This window comes from Anolis carolinensis, unplaced genomic scaffold (assembly GCF_035594765.1).
Source record: "Anolis carolinensis isolate JA03-04 unplaced genomic scaffold, rAnoCar3.1.pri scaffold_8, whole genome shotgun sequence".
Taxonomy (NCBI): Eukaryota; Metazoa; Chordata; class Lepidosauria; order Squamata; family Dactyloidae; genus Anolis; species Anolis carolinensis.
In genome coordinates this window covers 16,859,600-16,881,008 of record NW_026943819.1, presented here as the reverse complement: position 1 = coordinate 16,881,008, position 21,409 = coordinate 16,859,600, and the positions used below count along the sequence as shown (strand labels likewise).

Sequence of the window (21,409 nt, the reverse complement as noted above, 5' to 3'; positions counted from 1 at the left end):
GCCCATCTACATTGATGAGTTGGCAGAATTTTATTAATGAAGAACACATCAACTAGGAGACGCTGACAGTTTTATTTTGCCCAATCCAACTAAGAAGGGTAAATTTCAGTCCTCCTTCCAGTCCTCCCTCCTAGTGAATTAATGGAGTGTATGCTACTTTTGTGCTCTAGAAGATTCCGTAAGCTGTCAGCATAGGCTAAGGGATATCATATGTGCGAATTTCAGTTGACCACGATGGAGAAAGGAGAACAACATGGGCTTCTCCCAGTCTTTGCTTCTCACTATGACATACCTGTATACGCTCCCTTGTTCTTCACAATTACCACACTCTTGTGTTGCTTGGCCGCACTTGTCCCGGCTTTCTTCTGTGAAAGTTTGAAAGTTTGGCTGAGGATGAGGGGAGAGAGCAAAAGAAATAAATGGCAAGGAAAACTTTCCTAGTGGCTACCATTCTCTCTGAAGGCCACTTGTTTTCATCAGGCAGGGATTTCAGTCCAATGGCTTTCTGGGTAGGCCTGGGCAAGTGATTCTGTGTAGGGGAATCTCCAATGCAGAAAAAAGATGTGCATTTTGCATTTTCTTTATCTCTCCTCCTCTTCTTTGCCGTCACATCATGTTTATTCATGGGCCACCAACAGAGCCTCCAGCTGTAGCACAAACCTCTCTGTGCCACTGTGCCAATGATGCAACTCCCCAGGGAGGCCTCTGTCTCCGCAAGACTTTAAAATTTGTTTCCGCCTGTCTTCACGCCAAGGCCCAGTCTGTTGTGACTCAAGCGGATGCAATCCCATTTCTAGGAATATGAAGAAGGAAACCCCACAGAGTCAGTCTTGAGGTGTAGGTCTGCAGCCAAGGCTGGCTCCAGGATTTGGGATGCCTTCGGCAGGATGTTCTCAATGGACCTCCCTCTTTGCTCATCCACTCATCACTGGCACAATTGCTCTGTCTGCTTGCCCTGTCTGGGCCACCCAGACTCCGGACAGGCAGGGAGAGTGCCTGGCAGCCCAGGGTTGGATGCCTCAACACCTCTCAGACCCAAATGGCTTGAAAAATGTTACTTTCACACCCTTCAACTGTACTGAAGACTCCTGGGGGCATCTACACTGTAGAATTAGTGCAGTTGGACATAGCTTAAAGCTATGGAATTGGTCATTTGGTGTGGCACTAACCCTCTTTGGTAGACAAGGTTAAAAACTTTGTAAAACTACAGCTCTCAGGATTTCACAGCATTGAGCCAGGATAGTTAAACTGGTGTCAAACTGCATTAATTCTAGTGTCCAGACTACGTTTGCCATTGTCTTCCTCTATGTTTGAGTGAGTACCTTCTCCAGGATTGCTCAGTGGGTTTCCATGGCTGAGTAAGGATTTGAACTCTGGTCGATTAGAATTTGAGAATTATACTCCAAGTGCTACAATAAGCTGGCTCTTTCAGACCTGGAGCCCCGGTGGCGAAGTGCGTTAAAGCATTGAGCTGGAGACCAAAAGGTCCCAGGTTCAATCCCCGGGAGCGGCGGGAGCGCCCGCTGTTAGCTCCAGCTTCTGCCAACCTAGCAGTTCGAAAACATGCCAATGTGAGTAGATCAATAGGTACCGCTCCGGCGGGAAGGTAACGGCGCTCCATGCAGTCATGCCGGCCACATGACCTTGGAGGTGTCTACGGACAACGCCGGCTCTTCGGCTTAGAAATGGTGATGAGCACCAACCCCCAGAGTCAGACATGACTGGACTTAACGTCAGGGGAAAACCTTTACCTTTACCTTCAGACCTGAGCGTTGTAGGAGAAAGTATATTTAGAAATGTGGATTTCATGGGGAAGGTATTTCAAAATATGGGTTTAAATACACTCCAAAGTGCAGTTTGTTGTGCAACTCTAGCTGCATTCCTGTGGTTCCCAGGGAGCCATTCCAAGTGCACATGGCTGTTGTTGAGCTTCCACTCTCAAGGCAGAGGGGGCGGGCTGCCTATATGGAGAAAATCTCACATTCATGGTGTGGGTGGAAAAGTGAGCAACAGTGCAGACAAACCCTGTTGATGACAAAATTGTCAACTGTCTGATTCAATAAAATGCTTCAATTACAGGACAAATGAAATCCTAAGAAACAACTTTGCTGCTATGATGCAGTGCGTCTCTTTGGTAATTAATCACAATTTGCTTTAATTGCAGATTGTTTTGGCTAGAGAGGGAAATAAGATGGAACATGTCAAATGGAGCTGAAAAACAAAGTTGGATTGTACTCCCAGCAACAGAGTTCCAGGGACATGCAGCAAATGGTTGCATTTTACAACTCATACCTTCAGTTGTTGAATATTTTGGAGGGTTGAAGGGCACAGCAGAGACTCTTGCTCTGATGACAGTAAATTCACTTATTGAGAATAAGTGTCAAGGAAGAGCAAAAGGCTCGTACATTTTAACTTCTGAGATAGTGGACAGCTTTGTGCAGGCATGGGAGAAATTGAAATCTCCCAATAAACTGCTGGTTTTCAATCTACTGAAGAAGTTGACACTGGCACACAATAATTTACTTTTAAAAGGTGCCAGATACTGCAGTTTTGACATTCAAATTACATCCTACAGTGTTTAAAACAGCAATTGGGAATATTTGGCCTACTAGGTGTTTTGGACCTCCGCTCCTATAATTTCTTATCACAGGCCACATGGAATCCAATTCTGATTTGGAATCTAATACACACACACACACACACACACACACACACACACACACAAGAGGACAAAGGTTTCCACAACTCTGATTTTGATTGTCTATTATGCCCTAGGAAATGAAAGTGATACAACTGCTTAGCAACTACTTTTAAAAACATTCTGGGAGTAAAAAAATACATAGGGTTGCTGTAAGTTTTCCGGGCTGTATGGCCATGTTCTAGGCAGAAAACAGCCAGGCTTTGAAGCTGCAAGGCTATTCAATACTACTAAAGCAGGGCAATTGCTACATTCTCACTTGCCTCGGGCAGACAAGAGTTCTTTCTCCCACCCTGGACATTCCAGAGATATATAAACCTCTGAGGATGCCTGCCACAGATGTAGGCAAATAAATGTCAGGAGAGAATGCTTCTGGAACATGGCCATACAGCCCGGAAAACTCACAGCAACAGTGATTCCGGTCATGAAAGCCTTCGACAACACAAAAGATACATAGCTTTCTCAAGGCAAAACTGATTCGCCTTCACCAAAGCTTTCAATGAAAGTATTTAGTCGACATCTAGTGGCAAGTCATTGAATTACTTGTACTTTGTGCCAGGTTTGTTTATATATTCAATTGCCTTTTGTTTATTCACTTTACCATTTTGATCAATATCAAATATTTGTACTCTCAAAGACCTATTTGCTTCATTTTTGGATCTGGAAATTCCTTAGATCCGCCAATTTTATGGAGTGCTTCTGGAAAACAATGGAGTTAAATCACATGGGAGTAGGTAGAAATTTTGAGTGAAGATGGCAGGCACACGTGCGTTCCCATTTTATCTTGGCTGAGATAAAAGTGGGAGAATAATAGTAATACTAGATTATTACTGAAAAAAACACACAAACAAAAGTCATGTTCTAAGCAATGTCACCTTATTGAAGAACACATGTAGATCTAAAGAAAAAAATGTGATTGGAAAAAACAACCCAACCATCTGAAAAAGTGCTTTTAACTAAATGACAGAATTGAGAGGGGAAAAAAAATCAGTCTTCTGTATTTTCCAGTGCTTCTATATCTTCAGGATCAAGACGCTTTATAACAATCTCTAAGAAAGAAAGAAAGTTACTTTGCAGTTTATCTGTGGGCAATCCCAGTTGAGAGAAGATGAGCTGAATCATGTAACTTACTTCCTCCTTACTTTCATAGCAAAAACCAGCTTAGAGAAGATGTGTTGCCATTCTACAACTAAGGCATTCCAAGTGCATTGCCAAAGATATAGACCACTTTTAAATGTATTTCTCCAGTTTCCCAATCACAGAGCATGAAAAGTATAGTTCTAAGAACAACAGTCATACCGCATATATACGTTTCCTTCATGCATTAGTCAAGGGCAGATTTGGGGGCCAAAATTATTCATTTTGATAAGATCTGTGGAGAGGCCAAGGGTCATTCTGCAGAAAGGGGAAAGCACCAGTGCAAACTAGTACGTTTTTTAAGAAAAACTCAAAGATTAACCATTGTGGCCAAATGTTCTAGTGTTCTGCCTTAAAAAATCAGGTGCCATTAGTTATACAAAACCCAGTTTCACAACTATATATGATGATACAGGAAGTAAAATTTGGAACATAAAATGGACTGAGAATGGTATGGGATTCGGATCCAAGGTTCAAATTAGAAAAAAAAACAAACAATGGGACTTAGTGGGAAACCCAGGTGTTTTGGGGAAACCCAATTTCAGTACAACAGAGAGAAAATACTTTGGAAATTATGCATAGAAGATACTATTATAAACTTAATTTGACAATAAAGAATTGGTTAAATAGGGTATGGGTTAAAGCACTATTGGAAAAGCTAATTTATAAGCAAAGATTAGCAAAAGGAGAAAGAAGATCTATTTAATAATACAGGGAAGCCATTTATTAGCTTCATGTGTAAAATGAACAGTGAATTCAAATCACCAAATGATCAAGAAAGACTATGGATGAACAGTTTGAAAATATATAACTACTGCTGAATTTGCTGACTGAAAGGTCGGCAGTTCAAATCCAGGGAGCAGGGTGAGCTCCTGCTGTTAGCCTCAGCTTCTGCCGACCTATCAGTTCGAAAACATGCAAATGTGAGTATATTAATAGGTACTGCTTCAGCAGGAAGGTAACAGCGCTCCATGCCATCATGCCGGCCACATGACCTTGGAGGTATCTACGGACCACACCGGCTCTTCAGATTAGAAATGGAGATGAGAACCAACCCTCATAGCCAGACATGACTAGACTTAATGTCAGGGGACCTTTACTAATGAATTAACTAGAACAAGTAGTAATACAGAACTGACAAAGCTGAATTATAAACAACACTATGTAAATGATGGGGTAGGGATGGGGAAGTATAGAGCTGGAAATAGATGATGTAACACGACAACAGTGTTATATGAAACGTTTGAAATTAAATGTCAGGCGGAAATACAATTACTTACTGAAATGCTCTTGAATGGAGAATAGAAGGGGTAAGTTTTGCTTTTCAACCATGTTGAACGCTATGCCTTTTTTGCCAAAACGACCCGTCCGCCCAATCCGGTGCAGGTAAGTCTCAAAATCAGCATGGTGCAGCCCTCTGGTTGGCAGGCTGAAGTTGACCACAATTGTGACTTGCTTCACATCAATACCTACAAAGTGGAGTATAAACACAGTGACCTTTTGCTGACAAAACCTGCACTAAAGCACTGAGTTCTGAGCAACCCCAAATTATTTTGGCTTCTGCAAAACCCTACCTCTGGCGCAGACATTGGTTGAGATGAGGACTTTGTCCTTCCCGTCCCGAAAGTTCTGGATCACATTTGCCCGATTCTCAACACTCAGCTCCCCACTCAGCAGTGATACTTGGTGCCCATCTTTCGTCAAGGACCAGTAGAGCCAGCTGGCATTTTTACGTGTCTAACAAAGAAATGTTGAAAATAAAGACATGGGAAATGTCACAGCCATACTATGGCTAGACAAGGCCCTAGCTCCCTTATGGTAAGTGTAGTTTTCAGCCCCATCCTTGTATCAATTTCCTTCATAATTTCTCCCCCCCCCCCATTTCTGATTATACCTGTTAATAGGGGATATCTGACATAAACAGTAATTCACTATTTCAAAAGCAAGGACAAGGAATCCATGACCTTCCAGGTTTTATACTGCAGTCCCAACACTCTTTACCACTTGACAGGGCTAATGGGAGTTTCATGTCTCTACAGACATTAGATCCAATACAGAACTCTAGGATCCTTGAGAGATGGCTTTCCCTTTGTTTCATCACTTTCCCAGGCTCATCTGATGAGACAACACTGGGCCCCAGCTTCACTCCCAACCACCATTCAGCCCAGCAACATTTGGAGTGCTACTCATTTCCTGTTCCAATTCATAACTACTTTGCCCTGCATCAAAAATGATTGGAGAATTTGCCCTTAAGGTGGTCTAGTCTCTTTTCCTCAAAAAAAAAAAAAAAAAAAAAAAGGAAAGGAAAGAAACCCCCCAAAACAACTACTCTGCTCTTCTGGCTGCCTTATTATTGTGAAGCTGAACTCTTCCTATCCTATCCCCAAGCTTTGCTCTCAATCCTCTGTCAATTCCATCCAAGTTATGCACTCCCTGAGAAAGAACCTTACCTGGCAGAAGATCATCGCCTGGCCAATAGTGATGCTGCCATAGATGTTGCACAAAGCCCTGTATTTATCTTCAATGTTCTCACACTGAAAGTAATACTGTCGGATATTGTCGAGAGTCAGCTCCTCCCGGCGAAGCTTAATAATGTTTGGGTCAGGGACAATCCGCTTAGCAAACTGCAGCACAGGTTCCTCAAAAGTTGCGGAGAAGAGGAGCATCTGGCAGTCTTCTGATAATGCTCTGAGTAGGGGGGGAAATGGTTCAAAGACATCACAACTTAGAGCAGTTATATTCATGAACCTTCTGCTCAAAGTTCCTGATAAACAAACTCATCAGGTATAGCTCTATTAGCACATGATATCCATGCATTATCTCCAGTTATGGTCAGTAAAGATTCCTGTATTGAAGACATAGTCAGTCGGTGGTAATATTATTAAAATATATCAGTGGCAGGCAACTATTGAGATTTACAGTGCTACTACACTTCCAAGGGGTTGCAAAGGTCCACACCATCCTCCACTGCCTGGCCCTCTAAAATAAATATTACCAGCAAAAATATTTTTCCCACCAACATACTCCATAGAGGGCAAATTATCAACATGCATACAAAATCACATTAATTGTTGAAAAGAATAACAAATGCAAACTTTAACCTTTGAATAAAAAAAGTTGTTTGCATCATTGAAAGCTCTGTTACTGTGTTCTTCTTTTAAGACAAAACATGTTAATGTAGGAATTGTTTTTCTTTCTAGATTCAAACCTCAGTATTTAGGTTAAATTGCAGTGTTGGCACTTTGCAAAAAATAAGTAGTTTGTAGTTTGGGCACTCGTTCTCTAAAAGATTTGCCATTACTGACCTAGGGTCATCCAGGGCCAAGGTGAAAATTGAACCCTGGTGTCTAGAGTCCAACACTCAAGCCACAACACTGCATTGGCTCTTGCCAGATTTGCTTTAAATTTAGTTTATAGTTTACACTGGACACTGCTTTTCTGCTGGCAGGCATTACAAAACATGTGCCCTTCCAAAGAAAAGCAAGCTTTATTGGTGCACACATTTCTTTTTTCAAACGACTTCCTTTTGTCAAAAGAAACGCATGTAGCATTTTAAGCAAGGAGTAAACTATTTCTCCAGAACAAGCAATATACATTTACCTTTGAATACGGACAGACTGGTCTGAAAAATTCTGCTTGCTCATCAAGACATCGGCTTCATCCAGCACAAACACTTTTATTTTTCGCACATCCATAAATTTGAGCTTGAAACACCAATCTAGCAGGCTGCCCGGGGTTCCAATCACGATCTGTTCTTCTACTACACTCCCTCTTACCACTAGAGAGAATAAAGTTAAAGGAAAGGGGCCTTTAATGCTATGCTTTTAACTACTAAAAAGGCTGCTGCAAGAAATGGAGACTACTACAGAACTCTTAAGTATGAGATGTTACAAAATGATAGTTTTATAGCAAAAATAGGAAAGGGGGTTTCTATAACAGGGCTTCCTAAACATTTTCCATTTGTGACCCCTTTCTGTCTGAGAACGTTTTATGGGACCCCAGGTATATAGCTATAAAAATAGATATAAAAATCAAACATTCCTCATTACAAATCAGCATTTTCAAGGTTTGCTAAACAGGCTGGTTTTCTTTTTCATGAAGTACAGCTGAAGCATTTTCTGCAGAGTCTACTGTAAACATTGCAAGTTGCAGATAACCATTTTGTGTAAATGGGTGGCATTCAGAAACCTTTTACTATTGCCTAATTTTTCCCAAAATAGCAACAACTTTATTCTTATACCATCTTCCCAAAGGACCCGGGGCAGCATACATGTGGGACAAAGTGCCCACAAGACATAAATACATTGAGCTATGTAGGTCAGGACCCATGGTATAAGAAGCAGTGTTCTATAACATACATATTTAAATGTTAAGCAGAAATACAGACTTATAAATGCATTAAAGAGAGGCTCTTACATCTGTTCCCTCGAACAGCATACGTAACTTTGATGTTATCACAGAACTGTCCCATTTTCTCAACTACTCGTCCAATTTGCAAAGCCAGTTCATAGGTGGGGGCCACACAGAGGCACTTCAAGATGAGACCACAAAATAGAATGAGACAAAGAGGTGAAGCAAGTTTTGCACACTATTTTTCAACCTTCAAAATGGTCCAAAGCTCTGCTCTGCAAGATGTTGCAAAACCTCTGCTACACTGGGCAATTTACGACTTCCTGGGCCTATCTGGAGTTTCCCCTCGGTAAGGCCAAGCCATGACTGACAAGGAGTAGGGAGATCAGAGCAATGGCACCTGAAGCAGAGGTGCCAAAACAGTTGAAGGGCCACAGGTTTGACACAACTGGGCTATGAGAACAGTGTCAGTACTTCTGTGGCCCCACCTTGCATTTTCCTTCTATTTTTCCCCATCTTTCCTTCATGCAAAGATGTTCAATTTCCACAGCAGTACACAAGTCTAAGAAATAAATTTTCATTGGTAAAGAACTGTAGTTTTTTTTTTTTACTTCTGCGGTGTCATATTAGCTGTAAGGCACCGTTGTGTGTCAATTTAATGGCAGCTTCCAGGTTTTCAAAGTTTGCCTGAATAATAAACATGGCAAAGCCTTTATGGAACTAGCCATTGTTTGAGTTAATTGTTTTAGGAAAGGTTCTAGAATACAGGCTGGATTAAGTGCACTGAAGATGTTTCTGAAATAAATGGTATTTATTTTACCTGTGGAAATCTCTCTTTTGGATTTACTCTGCTCAGCATAGCCAGAACAAAAGCAGCTGTTTTGCCTGTCCCTGACTGACTTTGTGCTATAAGATTTTCGGGTCTGAAATAACAGAATCAAATTGGTATTAATGCAAACTAAAGGCAACAGTTCAATCATAGAAACGAGTGGAAGGATTTTATAGTACATTCTTGTTTTTAAGGGATTAATTAGGAGTAAAATCCTTAAATAAGACAGAAGTAGGATTTATGGAATAAACAACAGTGAAAAGACGAGCAGCATAGTTCAAGACACACTTAAATATAAAAATAAGGAATATATGGAAGAAATGCAACATTGCTACTTATTGTGAAGGCTCTTCCTTTGTAATGGATGGAAAATATCCTCAGCTGGGTAATTTCATCCTACTCATCGAAATGCAAGACAAATTCAGATTACATTCAACTATAGTGGGAGATAACCCTTCTAACCAACGTAACAAATCCCAGACTGGGACATACTCAAAAGCCCACTAAAACACCAAGGGGGGGGGGGGGATAAGACTCTCTGTAAGTTATATTATTGCTTTAAAACATAGAAATCATCAAGGCAGATCAAACCAAAGGCATGTCTTTCCCAGCAGCCTTTTTCTACAATATTCAGGAAGCTGGCTACAAATGCAAATACATCATCAATGAGAGTCCTATGACTTCAAGAAATCAAACATGAATGGGCTCAGTAATTCACTGTCTAACGCATGCAGATGCCTCCTACACAATTAATACAAGTAAGAGTTTCCTTTAAACCAGTGGTTATCAATCTGTGGGTCCCCAAATGTCTTGGCCTTCAACTCCCAGAAATTCTAACAGCTGGTAAGCTGGCTGGGATTTCTGGGAGTTGTAGGCCAAAACACCTGGAGCCCCACAGGTTGAGAACCACTGCTTTAAACCAACTCACGGGTCAGCCAGGATCATTGGTAGCGCAGTTTCTTGTATCTTGGATGGTCTGTTGAAGCCCATGGCATAAACACCATTCAGCAATTCAGGTTTCCTGTTAAAATGACAAATAGGGAAGTTTTTACAGCCATCTAACTCAAACACCTCTGATCAAAATTTGAACATTCTCTGGAAGGATTTCTACTCTCCTGGAATTAAAACAGCCTTAAAGAGATATGTCATACATAGACTTTCATAATTATTAGAATGGTAGTCATTAAAACTATTACTTAAAACATAGATAGAAATGTGAGAATGGAAGGAGATTGTTATGATGCTTAGATTTATACATAGCTAATCACAAACATATAACAGAGTAACTTTATTGTCATTGTACATTGTACAATGAAATTAAATGTTTTTCCCAGCACACATCACCAAACAACACACACATGCTCCCAGACTCCAACCACCACCACACAGCCCCCAATGCCACATCAATGCGAAACCATGTTCAATATAGTTACAGCTCTAGGATAAAAGCTGTACCTCAATCTCTTTGTCCTTATCTTTGTCATCCTATACCATCTGCCAGATGGTAATAATAAAAAAGGATATGCTGGGTGAAATGTGTCCTTAAGAACAATCTGAGCATTCTTAAGGCTGCAGGGCCTATAAAGTTCTTCCAAAGGAAGAGAGGGCAACCAATGATTATCTGTACAGTAGTGGTGGTGACCCTTTGGAGCGCCTTCCTATCTGCCACTGTGCAGTTACCAAACCATGTGCAGCTGCAGTAGGTTAGGACACTCTCTATAGAACAGCGGCAGAAAGTCACCAGCAGCTTTTCATTCAATTGTTGGTTCCTTAGAAGTCTTAGGTAGTACACTCTGCTGCATGGGTGCCCCAAGTCAAATCCTCCTTAACAGTGAAACCCAGGAACTTAAAAATGGCCACCTGCTCTGCTTGGTTTCCATTTATGACTAAAGTCTGAATTTCTGGTATGTTCTTTTTATAGTCCACTATGAACTCCTTGGTCTTATTGATGTTAAGAATCAGATTATTGTCCTTACACCACGAGAGCAGCCAATCCACCTCATCCGCATAGGCAGAATCATCCCCTTCAGAGATAAGCCCCACCACTGTTGTATCAGCTACGAATTCGGTAATTATATTGCCATGATGGATAGGGGTGCAATCCATCATAGCAATGCATATCCAATACAAAACTAACTAAGTTGGTTCAATACACAAGAATCAAAATATAATAAAACATGACAGAACTCGAATAATTAAGATTTAATGAATTACACAGGACCAAATGACAACAATGAACATAAGAAGCAAAAAAGAATAGTGTGATGACTCATGGGCCATGTAGTCCCGTTCCTAGCGCTGTTGTGACAGATGAAGAGGAAAACTTAGGTTTCCCACCGTTTCAGCCAGAATTGGAGCTTTCACAGCCAGAGATGGAGCCCCTGCACCTGCAGGAGATTTGCCTCCCAGAAGTTTCCCAAACAAGCACTGAGCCGAAATCTCCCCCTTTTTCTCGCCGTGATTATTGTCAACAACAGAGAGGAGCTCAACAGGCTAATCGCAGAAGCCTGAGAATCGCGGCCAAACAATGGTTGATTAAACCTGCTTCCCATGGGAATCTTTAGGGAGTCATGCATCTGGACTCAGAAAATGGCTTTCGGTTCTGGTTCCCCAGAGAATTGTTCTCTGGCGGGAAAACGAGACCCTACTTAGGTGTTTTGCCCTCGTAGGAATCTTGCGGAGTCAATTCGTCAACTACGGGAGTAGGTTGTGTGTGGACTACGCTCCCGTTTCCAGCCTTGCTTTGCTTCCCAGGACCTTGTTTTGCTTCACGAACCCAGCCTTGCCTTCCGGACCTCACCACGAATTTACCACGGATCCTGTTTTTGCTCCTTGTTCTTTGTTGCCTTGAATTAAGCCTTGTATCCAAGAATCAAGTTATTTCCTTGCCTTGCCTAAGTTTCATGGACTAAAGGACCTTGTCTTCTCCCCTCACTTTGCTTGGCAAAGTGAGTGTTTCGGTTACTGGATTACAACTTTGGACCTTAATATTTCATATTGGACATTGTTTCTCTGGACTAATTTTGACCTTCCTACCTTGCTTTTATTAACTTTATATATTTCCTCAATAAAGATATTAGATAGATTCTGGCCTCTGTGTATGGTTATTGGTGCTCTGCAGCCTGGGTCGTGACAAATATACAGTAGTCTCACTTATCCAACATTAGCTTATCCAATGTTTTGGATTATCCAACACAATCTGCCTTTTAGTTGTCAATGTTTTTGTAGTCAATGTTTTCAATACATTGTGATATTATGGTGCTAAATTCATAAATATAATAATTACTACATAGCATTACTGCGTATTGAACTACTTTTTCTGTCAAATGTGTTGTATAACATGATGTTTTGGTGCTTAATTTGTAAATTCATAACCTAATTTGGTGTTTAATAGGCTTTTCCTTAATCCCTTCTTATCCAACATATTCGCTTATCCAATGTTCTGACGGCCCGTTTATGTTGGATAAGTGAGACTCTACTGTACAATCAACTGAAAGCAGGAAAATACATTATTAGGTATGCAAAATATAGCTTTGTCACTTGTAACATCTTCAAAGTGCTGAGATTTAACCATCCTCAAAGATATTCCATCTAGAGCTCCAAGTATTAAACCTTTACACCTGCAGATTTTGCAGAGATCTGGGAACAAATGTATAACAAAAGAACTAAAAGAGACTGTCAAAAGAATGGACAGATGACAAAAACACTAGGAAAAGAGGTGTTTCAGTTTTAAACTGGCATGGGAATTTCATTTCTAATGTACAATGCAATTTTTAGGAGAAACATTCCTTCAGCAAGCAATCATGAAAAAAATTAAATGAACTTTACATTACTCACAAATGCAATTCCTCAAAGGTTTTCACAGAAAACAGGGGTGATCTGGGATCCCGCTGCAGAATTTCCACATTGTGGCTGGATTCCACTAGAGATTTTCGTATCAACTTATTTAAGAGAGAGGCTTCATCTAAAGTCACTGTGTTTTGTGAAAAAAATACAAACATCATCGGTTTAGCATATGAAACTCATGATTTTGTTTCTTTTGGGAACTGGATTAGAAAGAAGACAAGTCTGCAAACAGAAAAGGTGAGCATGTCCTGATGCAACCTCTAGTTAATTGAACACAGTGGGAAAACTAACTGGGAGCACTGACTGTCCGGTGATGAATTTCTCCATACTAAATGCTTGTATCTATGGGGGCTACCCATTTCATTGTCTGTAGTGTCCGTAGCGAGTGTAGGAAATGCCTGAACCATCAGATATAACTGGACTGCAACCTCCATCAGCGCTGGACAGCATAACCAATGATGAAGGATGATAGGAATAACAGTTTGTCTGAAGGGCCACCCGTTCCACATTCTTAACCCATAATTATGCTCCATCTTCAAAGTCTTACACAGAAGTCAAATATCTTAATGGATTAAAACTATCCCCTACTTGATGTGCTGTTTGAGCAACTGAAGAATCTTCCAAGCTCAAGACATCTCATTTCTTTGGATGTGTTTTGTTCATTCTAATTTAATTTTCAGCAATAAAAACTAAAACGAAAATGGGATCTTCCACAAATATATAAACCTCACTAACCTAGTTTCCAATATACTTCACAACCACTGAGGATGCCTGCCATAAATGTGGGCAAAACGTCAGGAGAGAATGATTCTGGAACATGGCCATACAGCCTAGAAAACTCACAGCAACCCAGTAAAACTGAATACCCATTATAATTATAGTCTTACCTCTGTCATCATCCTCATCCTCATCGTAATTCGAAATATCCATGCTTCCATTGCTAGATGTTTCATTATGTCTCCCTTAAAAAAGGTTGTAGAGTTTACAGTAGAATGTAACAGCTCACAGGTAACTGAGCAAAGGTTCTTGTCAATATCAAAACAGAGAATTATCTCACTTGCCTAGTTAAATGACCTGTAAGGCAGCAATGAATTTTCCTTGAATGTCATTGAATGCCTCAATATTGTGAGGCAAAAATTTGAAAATTCACCAATCTGGTCATCTATACAGTCTAAAGTGATGTATTTCTTTCCTTTTTGGGTGGAGAGCAGCAGTGGTGAAAATGAAGTGTAAATGTCCAGGAAGAGACACATACACTTCTTTGGAAATGCGCAACAGAAAGATCTGCATGTAGAACCATCAACAGAACAGACAGTGACAATCCTAGGGTATATTGTAGACATAAAACATTCAAATCCTAGATGAATATTTGCTATTACATGCTGTCATCTTCAGGAATATATGGAGGTAGGTTCATTGCTTATAACACACTTCAGAAGAGTTCAGATTTGACAACGTTGAACTGAACATTTTACCTAAATTAGTCTAATCCTTAAAACAATTATTGATACCATTGTTAGCCCTATCAGGTATTGGGTATATGCCTTAAAGTCGTCTGTCATCTTGTGCCAACCCTATGAATTTTAAGTTTTCCTAGGCAAAGAATTAAGGTGGTTTTTCCAGTAGCCCCCTCTAAAATATAGTTCACAACACTTGGTATTCGTTGGTGAGCTCCTATCCTCACTGTGAAAGAACACTAGGGTCAAGAATAGGGCTCTACAGTAACCTATGTACCCACTGCCAAGACACTACACTTGTAAGACCATCATACAATTTTTTTTATAATACTTGACAAATAACAGAGTTTATGGCTATCTTTAAATGGTGCTTGTTATAAGTTTTAAAATTGCTTTATTTGATATTTAATTGGGTTTTTATATTGGGATATGATGTTTTAATTGATTATGTATTGCTGTCTGATGTATTTGCATGAATTTTATATGTTGTCTGCCACTTTGAATCCCACCCACACGAGAAAAGTGGGATAGAAATAAATAAATAAATAAATAAATAATATTCTGACAACGAGGGATTGCCTAAGTAAGTATCCAAACACAGGGCTGACTCTGCTTAGCTATTATGTAATGTCTTCTTTATGAATTCGTCTCATCTCCTGTCAGTGTTAGCTAGTGGTACATCACCACAGTTTGCAGCTCTGTACTGCACAAACACAAATACAAATTCTTGACTGAAAGGAGTAACAGACTGTAGAGAAGCTTTGTGTTAAACAGAGATTATTGATATGATTTTATTTATTTGTTTGTTAAGGGAAAAGGGAGTTATATATTAGCAAGGAAAAGCCTAACATGGAAACTAGCTGGAAGCAGCATTTGGTAGGTTGCCATGGTAACACAGCTTCCCTTGGGAGAAAAGGGGCGTGGCTAAGATGACAGTTAGAGCATATTCCCTTTTAAAAGTTCAGTTGCTGGGAGGGTTTTAAAAAGGAGTGGCTGTTAGGGGTTTGAGAAGAAGAGTTGCTGTTAGGTTTTGGAAAGATTAGGAGCTGTGGAAATCAGCTAAGGACGGCAGCTTATTGTTCACGCAGGGGAAAGGCTGGTGATATAAGTTGACCTGGTGTTTTATTTACTGTTCAAAAAGAAGTTATTTAAGATATATTCTTTCAAACAAGACTACATTGTAACTTAAGATCCGGAACGTTTACTGATTGAAACCACACGCATATGTACCAAAAATAAACTTGAGTTTTATTCTTCATAAAGATCAGACTCCTTGCCTCTCTGTAAGCCTGTTACCTCACGTTGGTGGCAGTTACCGTACCTATCTATATAAGTTATCGTACTTTTCTATTTAAGTTACCGTACTTTTCTATTTAAGTTACCATCTTTACTCATTTAAACCCAATCAGTTCCGTTATCCTTCCTTATCCACTAAATCATCCCTGTCATACATTCACACATCCTCCATCCCTCCCTCTCACACGCGCGCACATCTCCTGAATTGGCAGCAGTGGGATTTAGACAAAGATTTCCCCTGCCTGAGTTGAGTACCACAAATTGGGCCCTCTTCAATTGGTGGCAGCGGTAGGATAGAAAAGGATTCCATCCCTGTCACCTCAGTCCTCTTCACAGACATATAGCCTTAAAGACATGGTTGTGCACACAAGCTTTTAATGAATGAGAACATGGACTTTACATGACCTGTACGAAGACTTGAGGATTCTGGATGAATGGATTTTAATCTTGGACATTCTTAAAATTTTATATAATGTGATTTTATTTTGTAATTGTATCTGTTTTATATGAACTGTTGTTTTGTAGATTGTTTTATATGAATTGTTGTTTTTACATTGTTTTAGGCATTGAATTTTTGCCATTTACTGTAAGCCGCTTTGAGTCTCCCCGGAGAGAAAGGCGGGGTAAAAGTGATGTAAATAAATAAAATATATAGAACTGCCTTAGAAAGGAATGTGAAAAAACCTATTCCAGGAACAATCTCATTCCATCTTTTGTTTAGTAATAATCTCAAAGACTCTCAATGTATATGTTTTTGTGTATGTTTTCCAAGTGAATGCATCTCTAGCTGCTTGCACTGTTAAAATGCATGGGTTTGTGCATGCATATTTCATAAATGTACCATCAGATTTGCAAATGTGCCTATTTCTGAGATAAGTTGTCTTCTACCCCACAATGAATCTCAGAAGGTGGGAAATGGCCACTCGTAACAGAAATCTAAACTACAATGAAATCCTTTTGTATCCCTAACCCCAACACAGTTATCTTTCAGAACCCAAGGAAACAAGAGTCGCTCTCAAAGAGCATCAATCCTGATTTTTTTCTTAGTCTTTTATAATTCACCAACACAAAGATTTTCAAAGCAGCTAAAAAGGAGGGTGGAATCTGTAGCACTACACATGTAAACAAAAAACAACCAAGGATTCCCTTACCCGAAAAAGGGAAATACTGAGGACACCAGGCATTCTTCAGAGAGGTGGAGGGGGCAGCAGTTTTAACCTAAATAGGAGATGACAAGAACATAAAACTTCTCAAGATGTTGGAATCCAACAATGCTCTGAACAAAAAACATTGTTTCACAGTGATGGTGGGAAAACAGCAGACAGCGGTTAGAAAGTTTTAGGGCAGAGCTTTCCAGACATTTCATGTTGGTGACACACTTTTTAGACGTGCATCATTCTGCGACACAGCAATTCAATTTTACTAGCAAACCGGAAATCAAACCAATCCCTTATAAGTGGTATGGACACATATATACAATGCAACAACAAAATGTATGAGGATTCAAAATCTCATGCAAACTTTTCAAATATTTTAAAATATATATGATTTACTGCCTTTTTAACATAGACTCAGAGGTTTCTCATTGAGTTCATGTGAGACAGCTGTATACTGCAGCTGGCACACTAATGTGTTGTGACACACAGTTCGGAAAACTCTGAACCTTTTTCCTTCTATGGCACTCTATCTTGCCCTCGCTATGAATAATCCAGAAGTGTCAAACTCCAGATGTTTGGGTCTCCAACTCCCAGAAGCCCTAGCTAGCTTATCCAATGGTCAGGAATTCTGGAAGCTGGAGTACAAAACACCTGGAGGGCCACAAGTTTGACACCACTGGATTAAACTGGTATTCTTATGTTTGCCTCAGGTCCCTCTGAGTTTCCATTCCCTCCCTGGACATTTCAACTGCTTCTCCTTCGTATGGTGTCGAAGGCTTTCATGGCCAGAATCACTGGGTTGCTGTGAGTTTTCCGGGCTGTATGGCCATGTTGCAGAAGCACTCTTTTCTGATGTTTCACCTGCATCTATGGCAGGCATCCTCAGAGGTAATAAGGTATGTTGGAAACTAATCAAGTGGGGTTGATATATCTGTGGAATGTTCTGGGTTGGAGAAAGAACTCTTGTCTGTTTGAGACAGGTATGAATGTTTCAATTGGTCACCATGATTAGCACTGGATAGCTTTTAAGCTTGAAGGTCTGGGCGCTTACTGCCTGGGGGAATCCAGCTAACACCTCCCAAAAAAGGATGCAAGTGAAATGTCAGGAAAGAGTGCTTCTGAAACATGGCCCGGAAAACACACAGCAAGCCTCCTTAGTATGTTGAATAGGCTTAGGTTAGACCCAGCATCTTCCCTACCTTAAGCACTGAACCATGGCAGTTAAAGTGGTGTCAAACTGTATTCATTCTTACAGTGTAGATCAGGTATGGGCAGACATTGGCCGTCCAGGTGTTTTGGACTTCAACTCCCACCATTCCTAACACCCTCAGGCCCCTCCCTTTTCCCCCTCAGCCGCTTAAGCGGCTTAGGGGGAAAAGGGAGGGGCCTGAGGCTGTTAGGAATGGTGGGAGTTGAAGTCCAAAACACCTGGAGAGCCAAAGTTTGCCCATGCCTGCATAAACCTTCACTGACTCACAAATGCCCTTCAGGGTTTCTGGACTACAACTCCCAGAAGCCTCTGCTGCCTTGGGGATTCTGGGAGTCGAAGTCCCAAACACCAGAGTTTGGGACACGCTGGAGTCTGAAGGCCAATTTTTCCCAAACTCTCTTCCAAGGGTTTTTGGACTTCAACTACCAGAATCCCTGGTCATTAACCGAAGCAGCTGAGGCTTCTGGGAGTTGAAGTCCAAATAAGGCCCTGGGGGTCATTGGAGGGTAAAGGAAGGAAGGAAGAGGCAGGAAGGCCCCAAGAAGCCTCATGGCTTGGCCCTGCTGCTCACCAGGGCCGCCCTCCCCGCCGACTTCTTCGCCAAGGCGGCCTGCGACTGCAGCATCCTGCGGGCCTCGAAGCAACCTCTTGCCTGGCACGAGGAGGAATGCGAAACGCGCCTTGGCCGCACTACGGCTGCGCAGAGGGCTACCAGACCCAAAAAGAGGCGGAGCCAACCTTCCCTCTTCTCAAGAGGCGGTTAGGGCCGGGAAAGGCTGTTACTATGGAGACTGTGGAACGCGGTGACGTCATCCCCCAGCAGCTCGGACTTCATCTCCCTGAAGCCTCAGCTGGTCAATGATGAAGGATTCTGGGAGCAGAAGTCCAAAAGGCCTGGTGGGCCAACGTTTGCCCATGCCTGGTCTAGACTATAATAATAGCATAATATAATTATATATAATAATATTATATTGTTATATATTATTATTATTATATTATGTTATATTATGACACAGCAAACAAGATAGATATGGTGGATTTCGTATCACAAATCACAAGTCGAACACTTCCCAAGTGTCTAGGACTGTGTGATGTATTTTCTGATGATGCGTGCAGATCCCAGTAGGGTGGCCTTTTGCAGTTGGCAGATCGTGATTTTGTCAACGTCTATTGTTTCCAAATGCTGGCTGAGATCTTTTGGCATGGCACCCAGTATGCCGATCACCACTGGGACCACCTGCACTGGTTTCTGCCAGAGTCTTTGAAGTTCGATCTTGAGGTCCTGATAGCGGCTGAGTTTTTCCTGTTGTTTTTTGTCAATGCGACTGTCCCCTGGGATGGCGACATCACTGATCCAAACCTTTTTCTTTTCCACAACTATGATGTCTGGTGTGTTGTGTTCCAGAACTTTGTCAGTCTGGATTCGGAAGTCCCACAGTATCTTTACATGCTCATTTTCCAATACTTTTGCAGGTTTGTGATCCCACCAGTTCTTTACTGCTGGGAGGTGGTACTTGAGGCATAAATTCCAAATAATCATTGGGGCCACATAGTTGTGCCTCTGTTTGTAGTCTGTCTGTTATATTATTATTATTATTATTATTATTATTATTATTATTATTATTATTATTATTATAGCATTGTAATATAATTGTCTTCTATCTATCCACATAATAAAAGTGAAAGTATGTGTGTGTGTGTGTGGTTGGGTGTCCACTTCCAGAGACAGGCTCCCACTTCCACGAATAGCTATAGCTCCCACTACTCAGGAGACACCAATGGCCCTCCCTCCAATGACATTGCAAGTTATAGCGAGTGCCATGAACAAGCCCAAGAGCCCTGCCAGTGTCCTCCACAACACCAGACTGCCCACCACTCAAGAGAAGGCTTTCATTCAGGGACAATTTCCTCCTAGACGTTGTTTTTCTTCCACCACAGACATCGCGGTGTTTCTGACTCTCCATTGCTGTGGAATTTGCATGACCCCACCCACTGCCTCTCCTTTAACCCTTTCCTATTATTTTCTATGGCACATGGCAAATAGAGGAATTGATTATCAACTGAACATACTAGAGAAGTCTGTGGAGAATTCACCATGATTTATAGGAGTTGTAGGTACTGGGATGTATAGTTCACCTGCAATCCAAGAGCACTCTGAACTCCACCAACGATGGACCTGGAACTAACTTGGCACACAGAACCCCCATGACTAAGAAAAAATGCTGACGGTCTTTGGAGGGATTTATAGGAGTTGTAGTTCCCCTACATCCAGAGCGCACTATGAACCCAAACAATGTTGGATATGGACCCAACTTGGCATGCATACCCAATATTCCCAAATTCAAATACTGGTGGGTTTTGAAGGGAATTGGTTTGGACATTTTGGAGTTGTACAACTCGCAGTATCCCTTTCCTTTCTTCTTGTTTACAGTTGGCTGTGTTTTTATGACAGATGGCACTTTAGGTTATTGGCGCTGTTCTGAGTTCAAATTGTTTTAAATACAGTAGAGTCTCACTTATCCAACATAAACGGGCCAGCAGAACGTTGGATATGCAAATATGTTGGATAATAAGGAGGGATTAAGGAGAAGCCTATTAAACATCAAATTAGGTTATGATTTTACAAATTAAGCACCAAAACATCATGTTATACAACAAATTTGGCAGAAAAAGTAGTTCAATACGCAGTAATGTTATGTTGTAATTACTGTATTTACGAATTTAGCTCCAAAATATCACGATGTATTGAAAACATTGACTACAAAAATGCGTTGGATAATCCAAAACGTTGGATAAGCGAGTGTTGGATAAGTGAGACTCTACTGTACTAGTGGTTTTATTTTGTATTGTACTGTGTGTTTATTTTATGCATTGTTTTAGGCACCTTGTGCCATATGTAAGCCATCCCGAGTCACTTTGGGGAGATGGAGGTAGGGTGCAAAAATAAAGTTATTATTATTATTATTATTATGACACAGCAAACAAGATAGATATACTGGATTTCATATCACAAAATCACAAGTCGAACACTTCCCAAGTGTCTAGGACTGTGTGATGTATTTTCGGATGATGCGCGCAGATCCCAGCAGGGTGGTCTTTTGCAGTTGGCAGATTGTAATTTTGTCAATGTCTATTGTTTCCAAATGCCGGCTGAGATCTTTTGGCACGGCACCCAGTGTGCCGATCACCACCGGGACCACCTGCACTGGTTTCTGCCAGAGTCTTTGAAGTTCAATCTTGAGGTCCTGATAGCAGCTGAGTTTTTCCTGTTGTTTTTCGTCAATGCGACTGTCACCTGGGATGGCGACATCAATGATCCAAATCTTTTTTCTTTTTCACAACTGTGATGTCTGGTGTGTTGTGTTCCAGAACTTTGTCAGTCTGGATTCGGAAGTCCCACAGTATCTTTGCGTGTTCATTTTCCATTAC

General features: G+C 40.9%; 1 protein-coding gene across 1 annotated transcript; it reads right to left on the bottom strand.

The window, feature by feature from the left end:
* Positions 1 to 3,552: 3,552 nt before the first annotated feature.
* ddx25 (DEAD-box helicase 25) lies at positions 3,553 to 18,728 on the bottom strand. Its single transcript, XM_008118236.3, has 12 exons — positions 18,552 to 18,728; positions 16,765 to 16,831; positions 13,748 to 13,822; positions 12,852 to 12,987; positions 9,943 to 10,035; positions 9,006 to 9,108; positions 8,252 to 8,366; positions 7,436 to 7,613; positions 6,286 to 6,523; positions 5,410 to 5,572; positions 5,116 to 5,304; positions 3,553 to 3,747 (listed from the first exon to the last, which is right to left on the bottom strand). Exons 1-12 carry the CDS (start codon positions 18,603 to 18,605, stop codon positions 3,686 to 3,688), a joined length of 1,473 nt encoding a protein of 490 aa, XP_008116443.1. The 5' UTR covers positions 18,606 to 18,728; the 3' UTR covers positions 3,553 to 3,685.
* Positions 18,729 to 21,409: the final 2,681 nt, after the last annotated feature.

Excerpts from the sequence above, each read along its gene's own strand:
- ddx25 (XM_008118236.3), bottom strand. The coding sequence starts at position 18,605 with ATGCTGCAGTCGCAGGCCGCCTTGGCGAAGAAGTCGGCGGGGAGGGCG. Across the intron at positions 16,832-18,551 it reads CGGCGGGGAGGGCGGCCCTG|GTTAAAACTGCTGCCCCCTC; the intron begins GTGAGCAGCAGG and ends TCTCCTATTTAG. Across the intron at positions 13,823-16,764 it reads TCAGTATTTCCCTTTTTCGG|GGAGACATAATGAAACATCT; the intron begins GTAAGGGAATCC and ends ACCTTTTTTAAG.